General features: G+C 40.5%; 1 protein-coding gene across 2 annotated transcripts in view; it reads left to right on the top strand.

Moving 5' to 3' along the window:
• Positions 1-4,865, top strand: part of LOC138967169 (uncharacterized) — a 48,941-nt gene extending 44,076 nt beyond the window's left edge. For both annotated transcript variants that reach the window (XM_070339680.1, XM_070339679.1), the window contains exon 2: positions 1-4,865. This exon is cut by the window's left edge and continues 457 nt beyond it. In XM_070339680.1, coding sequence (XP_070195781.1) covers positions 1-1,221 — 1,221 coding nt within the window. In that variant the 3' untranslated portion in view covers positions 1,222-4,865.
• The last annotated feature ends 6,465 nt before the right edge of the window (positions 4,866-11,330 follow it).

The raw sequence follows: 11,330 nt of genomic DNA, 5'->3' as shown, positions 1-11,330 counted from the left end.
GCACCTCCCGTTTCTGCCGGTCTTGGACAGTACAAGCCACGAATTCTGTCAGACGAAAGTGTGACGAACGTCCCCAGCAACCTCTCCGTGGACAACCCGGTCCGCCCTCCCCGCCCCAGTAAGAACAAAGTCGACAACCCCCTCAACAACTTTGCAAACACCAGCCATAACAGTGATGTGAGCAGACCCATCATCATGGGCGACAAGGACACTCCTCTAGTGCTGCACCCGACCCCTGACCCCGACGACCTTGACTTTAACGTCATTGACATCTCCTTGTCCTCCGACGGTGCACCCTTGACCTTGAACTCAGAGGGCATGCCGGGTCGAGGCCAGGACGGCCTGGGCACGGAGAACCCGCTGTTTCAGATGCACGAGGAGGAGCAAGAAGCAGCTATTGACTTAACGGTCACCGCTGACCAAGCCGCCAATGAAAAAGTGTTTGACTTCTCGGGATCCGCTGACGAGGTCACCAACGGCACAGAAACATCGCATTTAAACGGAATCTTTCAATTCGGCGCCGACAGAGACCCAACAGAAAACGAGGAACCGGAAGGCATCTTCATCCCGCCCCCCGACTACGACGAAGAAGAAAAGACGATGGTGTTTGACGAGGAGGACCTGGAAGCCGGGACCAGCAGCAGCCCCAGACGAGGGCAGAAGGTCTTCAAGGAATACTACGGCGAGGATTACGCCCAGTACCTGTCAGACGAAGAGACCGGTCCGCACAAGGCGGCAACCGTGCGTCCCAGGCGACTTCACCACAACAACGTGGTGGACAGGAAAACCAAGACTGAAGCAAAGCGACCTCACTACAAGAAGCGGGAATCCATTGCCGGCAAAGGAAAGAAGGATAAGAGCTTCACAGGATCCAACTCGCTGCGAAACTTCAGCTTCGCGGATTCCAAGTTCGGGACGATCACCGGCTCCAAGAAGAGACAACACAGCATTCCTTCGGTGTCCGAAGAAACGGACGAGGCGGAGCTGTTTGTCAGCACTGGAGAGTCTTACGAGCAGTTCCTCCGTATGAAGAACGGGGAGGACCTAACAAACGAGTCCACGGGCCCGACTTATGGTTTTCAGGGTGGGGGATTTTTGGCAGGTCATCCTCTTGGGATGCCTTCTGACGTCACTCGCACTCCCAAAGAGATTGAAAGGGACAATGTGTGGAAAAAGCTGACACAGAGGTTCAGGAATCGGAGAAGTGTTGACTTGAGTTGATCGTGTAATGCATTTGGTTGTAAGCGATATATTATCAGGTTTTTTATTCGGTCTTCGATCATTGACGACACGTTGTTCTCTGGCCTTGAAGTTCAAAGACACACTCACTGGGTGAAAAAAGATCATTTAGAATTTCAAAAAGCAGGCGCGAAGAAATATGGGTTTGAGTTGATCTAGTTTTGTACCTGTTCTTTGTTGCAATTGATAGATAAACAGAGAAATGATGGCCTCTCTTCGCATAAAAAAAACCCCTGGTGTTGCGCGAAGAAGCTCGAGAGACACGCTGTGGGAATAAGCTGAATTGGACATTGAAGAAGCAGGCACGAACAAATGTGGATTTCAGAACTTGTAGCACTGCACATTGTTACGTCCACACAATAAAATCACCTTTGCTTTTGGCTCATCGACGACTTGCCATTGATCGAAGAAGTTAGCCTGAAAATCGAAAGACGCACTATGGAAGAAGCTGACATGGAATTTCAAGAGAGAAACAATCGCGGAGTAATGTGGATTTCAGTTGAACTTGCGGTATGTACTTTGTTGTGAAGCAGACTATCCGAGAATTTAACATTATCCTCTAAACAGCGAGAAAATACTATTGTCCAAAGAAGCTGTGTTAAAAGTCGAAGATTCTGGCGCTTATATGTACGAGTGTGAATTTAACCTCGTCGGACCCGCGTTGTGATCGGCTGTGATGGTTTATCATCAGAGGAAGTGATGCTGCTGATTATGTCTCCTCCAGAGCTACCTGTTTTCTTTTTCTTTTCTTTGTGGTTGCTTTATGCCAAGCACAACATGTGGGACGTTTATTTTCTATCTATATGTTAAAAAAAGTGCATTCGTTTTGTCCTCGTCAGTGTAGGCAATAAATGACGGAGGCCAAATAATAACTGTGCGCTAAAGTGACAAACTGCTGAGACACTGCTGTGGGTTTTCAATGCACGGCTGATGTCTAAACAATGGCCTTCTTTGTTTCAAAAGATCTTTCAGAATAAGTGTGACCGTGAATTTGCACGCAACACACACCTGCCGAACGATGCGTCACTGTGAATATTCACCAGAGATGTGACAAGCTGAAAAGCACCTTGCACGGTCACTGGAATTGACAAACAGAACCTTCGTTTTCTCACTCGATGTCTGTTTTAAGTCGTTTCGTCACTCGATGTCTGTTTTAAGTCGTTCCGTCACTCGATTTCTGATGCCCGAAGAATGCTTTGGAAAAGACTAAACGTGTGTGATGTTGTGATTCAAAGATTTATCGCCGCAAGGGGTCATGAATATGAATTGATGTCGTGATTTGAAGAGTTGTCCCTAAGGACACTGCCATGCCTGATTTTAATTGGGCGAAGTCGACTTCACGAAGTCTATTTCACGAAGCTCGCGCTGCACGGAGACCCCATGCAGCCATGAACGGAACTTGTGTGGACGGTTCTTCGTGTTCTTGGTGCTGAAGAAGAGGACTCAGTTCTTCCTGGTCTTTCTGGTGTTGCTGCTGAAATGAGTCTTCCTCCTGGAAACTTCACCCTTGGGTCTTGTGTGACTCGGGAACATGCCCTGGTGGTTTAACCGTGAGGGGGTCAAAAAAACATGTATCATCGTCTTGGGTGATTTGTCTACGGCCTTTGCTGTAAGATGTGCCCTAATAGAAGTATAACCATGCTAACACGCCTGGCTGCATGCTGCTAATGTGGTGCCTTCAATACCAATTTTGACTCGAAACTGATACTACAACGTTTTAGACAAACAGAGGGCTGGACCTGCATGATGTATAACCGGGAGGGGCTTTCAAAATGAGGCAAGGGTCAGATGCTGTTAAAATTTGAAAGGAGTATTTATGGTCTCCATGAGAAAAAGGTACATTAATTTGCGGGGTAAGGGGGGGGGGGGGGGGGGGGCTTCCGGCACCCATGGCGGAACCTGTTTTGATCCAGCACTGGAACATATGTTCAACATTATTATTCTACTACCAATCGCGGATTACAATGAACATTTAAACTTGTATATTTATGTATTGTATATGTATAGTTTACATATTTTTTCTGTCAGCCTCCCTTTGTTGTTGTTGTTGTTGTTGTTGTTGTTGTTGTTGTTGTTGTTGTTGTTGTTGTTGTTGTTGTTTTAAGAACAGAAGTTGACTCCTAATATATTTGTAGTCAAGGATTATGACTACGATAAGGGGTATGTGCTGATTTCTTTATTAGTCTAGATCGTTTGAATTACATAGATGTTTCTCAGCTTGAAATGAACAGAACTGAGAGGAAAGAAGACTGTGATACTGATTCTCCCGGTAACTCGTTAACGGATGAATGTCTGACCTATACCTCGACCTTGAAGCCTGCTCTAAATTAAACTGAGACAACAACTACCTTAAACTGGAAGAACATCGTGCACATTGTGCATTTTTTGTTTGTTTGTTTGTTTGCTTAACGCCCAGCCGACCACGAAGGGCCATATAATAATAATAATAATAAATGAGCATTTATATAGCGCAACATCATAACTTTACAATTATCAGGGCGGTGCTGCTTTGACATATAACATGCGCCACACACAAGACAGAAGTCGCAGCACAGGCTTCATGTCTCACCCAGTCACATTATTCTGACACCGGACCAACCAGTCCTAGCACTAACCCCATAATGCCAGACGCCAGGCGGAGCAGCCACTAGATTGCCAATTTTAAAGTCTTAGGTATGACCCGGCCGGGGTTCGAACCCACGACCTCCCGATCACAGGGCGGACGCCTTACCACCAGGCCAACCGTGCCGGTGTCATTGTGCATTGTTTCTGTCTCATAGTTTTACATGTATCTCTAAAGACAGATGAAGGAGCGTCTCAAATGAACTCCTAAATTATGTCAAGGTCATGCCGTTCATTGAGCAATGAGTGTAAAATTAGGTCAAGGTCATGTACTTCATGGATGACTTGGCCCTTTTCTATCATAGTGTCCATACCTTTGATATAACCCTTGGCAATCATTTTTCATTCCCCTGTTCGCCTTTTCTTAAAATAGTGACTGGATTGGTTTATTGCTAAATTAGTTACCTGCCTTGGCTTTGCCGCCAATAAAACCTTTCTGAATTCCGTGACGTTTGTTTACAATCTAATTTTAAACTTAAAGTTCGGGGGAAATAAACTGTAGCAAGAGCATGGGTTTTAAAAAAAGGGTAGGTTTATTAAAGTAAACATTTGAGGAAACAGTCTCAAAAGAGAGGTCTTAAAAATTATGTGTCTTAAAACTAGTTTTGTTGTACTTAGTGTCTGTTGACTTGGGTTCAATTTGCAACACTTTCAGGTTTAACTGTGATACATTGGTATACTTCAGGCAAAGTGTAAGATTACCGTTTCATGTGTATGTGTGTGTGTGCGCATGCGCGCGTGCCTGCGTCAGTGTGTGTGTGTGCGTATGTTATTATGCCTGTCTGAAATTGATATTGATTTCTGCTATGGTCTAAATCTTGGAAGCTAGACTGTCAAGTCCCTTTTTCATCCAGTGGGTAGTATAAAATTTAACATGGCCAAATACCTGTTGTTGGTTTTTCAAAGTTTGTGAGAGGGTGATGTATACTGTACATTTGGTTTGCATGAATCATGGCTGTATTGTATGATCATTTGTATGCAATAAAATGGTCTATTTTAATAAAGTTTAATTTTGTTTCTTTCAGTTGAAGTGAACACCATAGTCACCTACTCATGCACAGTCATACAAAGACACTCTCTCTTTCTTTCTCTCTCTAAACAAACTTCACCCAATTGAATAAAAGAAAAAATTTAATCAACAGGAATGTGAACATCTTTGTCACTGTCAGTGACTTTCAAACATGCATCAATCTCATTGCTTCCAATATGCACCACGCTATGTAAGAATTCTTTCTTTCTTTATTTGGTGTTTAATGTCGTTTTCAACCGTTCAAGATTATATCGCGACGGGGAAAGGGGGGAGATGGGATAGAGCCACTTGTTAATTGTTTCTTGTTCACAAAAGCACTAATCAAACAAGAGGCGAAGCCATCAAGGCTCACGTAAGAAATCGACAAACAGTAACACAAACTCAATCACTCCGTCACACACACACACACACACACACACACACACACACACACACACACACACACACACACACACACACACACAGAAAGAGCATAGGTGAAACTGTGCAAGAAAGCGAGACACTAGATCTTTATCTGTCTGTCTGCATGTAGCCTACTTACAGGGACACGACTGCCAACAGAGTCTCGGCCCGCTCAAAATAATAATGACCGAGACTTTCAGTACTTCCTTCGCGTGACGTCTAACCCTCTTACGTCATAATGTGACGTCAATGTAATGTGACGTCTTCAAATGTTAGAGTTTCTACCACAGACATACACACGCACAAACACACACACACGCACGCACAGACAGACAAAGTTACGATCGCATAGGCTACACTTACGTGAGCCAAAAATTGCTCCAGGGGCTTGCAACGTAGTACAATATATGACCTTACTGGGAGAATGCAAGTTTCCAGTACAAAGGACTTAACATTTCTTACATACTGCTTGACTAAAATCTTTACAAACATTGACTATATTCTATACAAGAAACACTTAACAGGGGTAAAAGGAGAAACAGAATCCGTTAGTCGCCTCTTACGACATGCTGGGGAGCATCAGGAAAATTCTTTCCCCTAACCCGCGGGAGGGGGGTATGTAAGAATGTGTCACAGAAAAAAAGAACCAGAAAACGACAACAAAGATAATAAATATAGTACAGAAAAAATCCTTAATGTTTTTTGTTTGACTAGATAACGAGTCATTTAAAAATCCTTCATGTTTTTTGTTTGACTAGATAACGCGAACGAGTCATTTAAAAATCCTTCATGTTTTTTGTTTGACTAGATAACGAGTCATTTAAAAATCCTTCATGTTTTTTGTTTGACTAGATAACGAGTCATTTAAAAATCCTTCATGTTTTTTGTTTGACTAGATAACGAGTCATTTAAAAATCCTTCATGTTTTTTGTTTGACTAGATAACGAGTCATTTAAAAATCTATCATGTTTTTTGTTAACTTTGATGACGAGTCTTTTCTGCATATTTCACTCTTTCATTCTTTGTGTGTTTCTTGCTCACTTTTTTCTAATTTGTCCTTTTTGTTTGTTTCAAATAAGTTCATTTCATACAAAGTTAAAATCTAGACTCCAATATAAAAAGTGTGTGCTACACATCTACATAAGTTCTGATCGATCACCATCCCTCCAAAAAAGAACAACAACAATAAAAACAAATAACCACTACAAAATAATAATTCATAACCATAGAATCAAACATTCATTTTTCGTGGCTAAGCTGGACTTTAAACAGTGTTTTTTTTCTAGGATCAACTGCAGTAACTGCCTTTCCATTGGCTAACCCATGTACTGTGCAAAGACGTATACAAACAATCACACGTCTTAACAGTCTTCACTTCACTGTGACAAAAGAATGGCTGGAGAACAGTTGAATGGCATAAAGCCCACAAACTTGGTAGTAATCTGAAAATGCATCCAAGTCAGCATGATTTTGTTCCAGCATTCTTTGCCTTCAAACAGAAATGTGGAAATGCTGCTCTACACAATTAACAGACAAACGGTTGGAAAACAAGTAAATGGCGAAAAGTGTTCAACCTTGATAACATTGAGATCACTCTGACACTAAGCCTGAATTTGTTCCCATGCATTGTGTTGATTCAAACAAAAATGCGGAGCTTTTAATCATATCGGTGTTGAGAGAGAAACTGTGCAAAAACAAACGCTTGTAACTGTAACAAATCGGCCGGTACCCTGTGTTTCTTACACACAAACAATAACAGCTACTGGTGTCATGGAAGCACTCTTGAAAACTCTTGATGATGTAAGCGAAAAATGAGTTATGTACAACCTTCAACAATACAACTGATAAACGCCACCCTCATCCTCCATCCCAGCACATCAGCAAAGTAACAACAACAACAAAAACAAACACAAATAAAAAAGATGGAGATCAAGACATCATAAAAAGCTTAATTAACTCGCATCACAAATACTTTTACATTTAAATTAACAGTAAAAGTACAGAACGGATATCATCATGCAAAATCAAACAGTAAAAATAAAAATTTCTAGTAAGGAAATCTGCCAGTCACTGCACTTCTGTACTGGACTCCCTTACAAAAAAGTTTTGTTGTTGTAAAGAAGGACATAGAGCAGACGAATCCGTATTGCACATCTTGTGTTGAAGCAAAACAGCTTGAACCAAACGACAACAGGACACAAGACACGCACCCCGATGATCAGAATAATTGACTGCAGTAAAATGCGCAAGTGGATTGTGTCCGATTGATTGTGCTGCTAAACTGACTAATTCATATTGTGGTCATTCAAAGTGAAGAGAAAAAATAACATACATGTCCACACAAAATAACTACAAAAACAAAGCAACGAGTAAGAAACTCGGTACTAATTTGATTCAAACAACTGAAAACTAACAAACACAGGCAAGATCAAGCATGCAAAAATCAAACAGTCATGCAGTTATTTACAGAGAAAATGACATTGAAATTGACAATGACAAGGGTGATAGAATAATCATCGGTTTTAGTTTTTACATCTAACCCTCGTTCAAGAGAGACAGAACGACAGACAGACAGACAGAAAGACAGACAGACAGAGGCAGACACAGAGACAGACAGACAGCGACAGACAGACCAACACATTGAGAAACAAAAAAAAGTTACAAGTACAAAATTACCACAAACATGTGGTCATGAAACCAATAAGGCAAAAAGTGTCAAGGATAAAGTGGAATAACTGTGCATAATATCACGAATACTGTTGAGCCCACCACGGCACTAGCTGGTATTCAGCAATTGATATTTGTCCTTAAGTCAGAGATCATGCATGGGTAAAACTTCACTTTCGTCACACTCAACTTTCATAGGAGTAAAACATCAGTTACCAAAAATATGTGGCAACAATGAGTAACATTCAGAACAAGTCAAACATATTTACACAAGAACATTATCATAATTATAACTAACTTCATCGTAATAAAAGACACATTACATCAAAACATAAAAAGAAAGATGTATGGATACAGTGTTACATACCACTTTCTAGATTTATTCATCAAATGAAAAAAAGGAAAAGCAAAAAAAATGAGAAAAAAGAACCATTAAAAATATGTAAAAAAACCCATTCAATAAGGACAAATATTTTAGGTATCAATCAATCAGACTGAAAAGGCAATGTGATCATGAACAAGAGAACAGTTGGTTCATTTTTGGTCAAATGATAATTGTTGTAAAAACAGGACAAAATTAAGTTGTTAAATCAAATGCAAAACCAGTGGGACATGTTATTTTCGCTACTAATATTTCTGTTGCACATGCTCAGCTTTGTTCTTAGTTTCGTTTTTAATGCCCGTTGTAGCAATAGATGTAAATACAGTGGTCGGCGCTTAATAAAGCCACTTCTGGACCGACGAAAAATGGCTTTAATAAGCGGCGGATTTATTAACCGGCGGTCCAGGAATACGTCATTTTTGAAAGAAAAGAAAAAACCTTCTCTTTTGTTTACGTCACTCAGTCACTTTCTTTCGTCATTTACACTTGTTTGAATCTAAACAAAACTTCACGAAGGATGTGGAACTTTTGTTTTAATTATGTACAGGTACGTGTACTTTGATCACTTCGGTACATCAATAATTTCACTGTCACCATCACGAATCATTACTCGGCAGAGAAGAACGATTTTACGAGTGTTTGTTTGTTGGTCGTCTTCCACCTCAGAACAAGATAATGTGAGTTTTAGTCACAAACTATGTGATTTCTCTGAGAAAACTGGCTTTAATAAGCGGCGGGTTGGTTTTATTAACCAGCTTTTTCTAATACATAAGATATAGTGATAAATCCGGACCGTCTGAAATCGACTTTTATAAGCGGCTGGCTCTATTAACCGCGGTTTTATTAAGCGGCGTCCACTGTACTGTTAACAATCATCAACTCACTGAAAGATCATCTGAAGACACTTGTTGATTTGTATGCAGCAGCGAAGAAGCTAGGGTGGCTCAGTGGTTACAGCACTGGACTTGTGATCCAGGATTCCAGGCTCACGGATTCGAATCCAGGCCGGGACAGACACGGGCAGCGCTCAAAGTCCACAAAATGAGGCACTGGCCTTTGGCTAGTACTTCTCATAATTTACTAGCCAGACAGCAAATTGTACTTGCCCAACCAACCATTTCAAGCATTTGTTTCAGCAACTTTCCTCGCATTTGGCAAGTAGATTAACATTTCTACTCGCCATTTACAGGTTTCTACTCGCCATGGCGAGTAAAATACTCGCCACTTTCAGGCCTGATGGGTCAAGTTTATGTGCAGACTCAGACACGGTACCCATATTCCACACCCGTGTCACCACAGTGCGGGTGTATTGTAGGGGGAAAAGGGGGTAATAGGTTGGGTTGGCCACTTAGTCCTAAAGCACCAAATCTAAGAGCTATGCATATTTGGCAGATCACTGCAGTTGCTCATTTATGTCTTTTATTCCACAATGTACTTTAAGAAGTGTTCTGCGCAATACTCCCTTTCACGTTCTATCAATTTGAGCATCTCTTTCCTTCTTCCCTTTTAAATTTTTTTTTTTTAATCATAAAACACAGCACCAAACACAACAGAATGTGATATGAATTGTGAGAAGAGACAGCAACAAAATATCACAACTGGTTTTTGGCACTGATCGTTGGTTATTGCATAATGGTAATTTTTGCATAAACTACAAATGAACCATATATACCGAACAGACACGTACACTCATATCACCAACAGAGACAGCATGCCCAGCAACACACAAGCTACCACATACTCAAACAAGAACTTTTCAATTCCTCTGTTTTCAGGAGACACATCTAAAAACTCCAGTCACTTGCACGTGTAAACATGCAAACTTGTCATTCTTCTTTCACATTCTTGGAATTTGGCAAGTTTCATTGAAGTTCCGAACATATATAAACACATTGCAGCTGGGCCAACGACTTCTTTCAAATTGTCAAGGAATGTTTCCATTTTGCAAAAACAGTCAGAGTATTCATCACTTACGTAGCACGTACGATACAGAATAACACTAAGGATGGACATGACTCGCTCATCTAAACTCAAACTACCACGTACACAAATGTAAAAGTGAATGTGTTCTTTTTGGTCATTTCATTGATCTAGGCATTGGCTGGGAAGGAAGAAAAAGACAAAACTGCATACTGTACACGATGGCTTAGCATAAACTTTTCAGAGTATTTAACAAAATTCGTTGTTCTTCATGCCAATAGAAAATTCCTTTGTTAATGAAAGACAAGAGCTATCATTGTGCTGTTGATTGTTTAAGGAAAACAGTATCACAAGTGCGATTGTAAACAGAAAAACACTTGCAATAAGGAGAAGAAAAAACAAGTCGCGTAAGGCGAAATTACTACATTTAGTCAAGCTGTGGAACTCGCAGAATGAAACTGAACGCACTGCATTTTTTCACAATGACCGTAGTCCGCCGCTTGTGCATAACGGAGTGAAACTGACGAGCCTGTTCAGCGCGGTAGCGGTTTCGCTGTGCTGCATAGCACGCTTTTCTGTACCTCTCTTCGTTTTAACTTTCTGAGCGTGTTTTTAATCCAAACATCACATCTATATGTTTTTGGAATCAGGAACCGACAAGGAATAAGATGAAATTGTTTTTAAATCGATTTCGGAAATTTAATTTTGATCATAATTTTTATATTTTTAATTTTCAGAGCTTGTTTTTAATCCAAATATAACATATTTATATGTTTTTGGAATCAGGAAATGATGTAGAATAAGATGAACGTAAATTTGGATCGTTTTATATAAAAAAAAATGTTATTACAATTTTCAGATTTTTAATGACCAAAGTCATTAATTAATTTTTAAGCCACCAAGCTGAAATGCAATACCGAAGTCCGGCCTTCGTCGAAAATTGCTTTACAAAAATGTCAATCAATTTGATTGAAAAATGAGGGTGTGACAGTGCCGTCTCAACTTTTACAAAAAGCCGGATATGACGTCATCAAAAGTATTTATCGAAAAAAAGAAAAACATTTCCGG

Source organism: Littorina saxatilis, linkage group LG5 (assembly GCF_037325665.1).
Source record: "Littorina saxatilis isolate snail1 linkage group LG5, US_GU_Lsax_2.0, whole genome shotgun sequence".
In the NCBI taxonomy this organism is placed as follows: Eukaryota; Metazoa; Mollusca; class Gastropoda; order Littorinimorpha; family Littorinidae; genus Littorina; species Littorina saxatilis.
The sequence above is the reverse complement of the archived record's forward strand: the minus strand, read 5'-3'. Positions and strand labels throughout refer to the sequence as shown.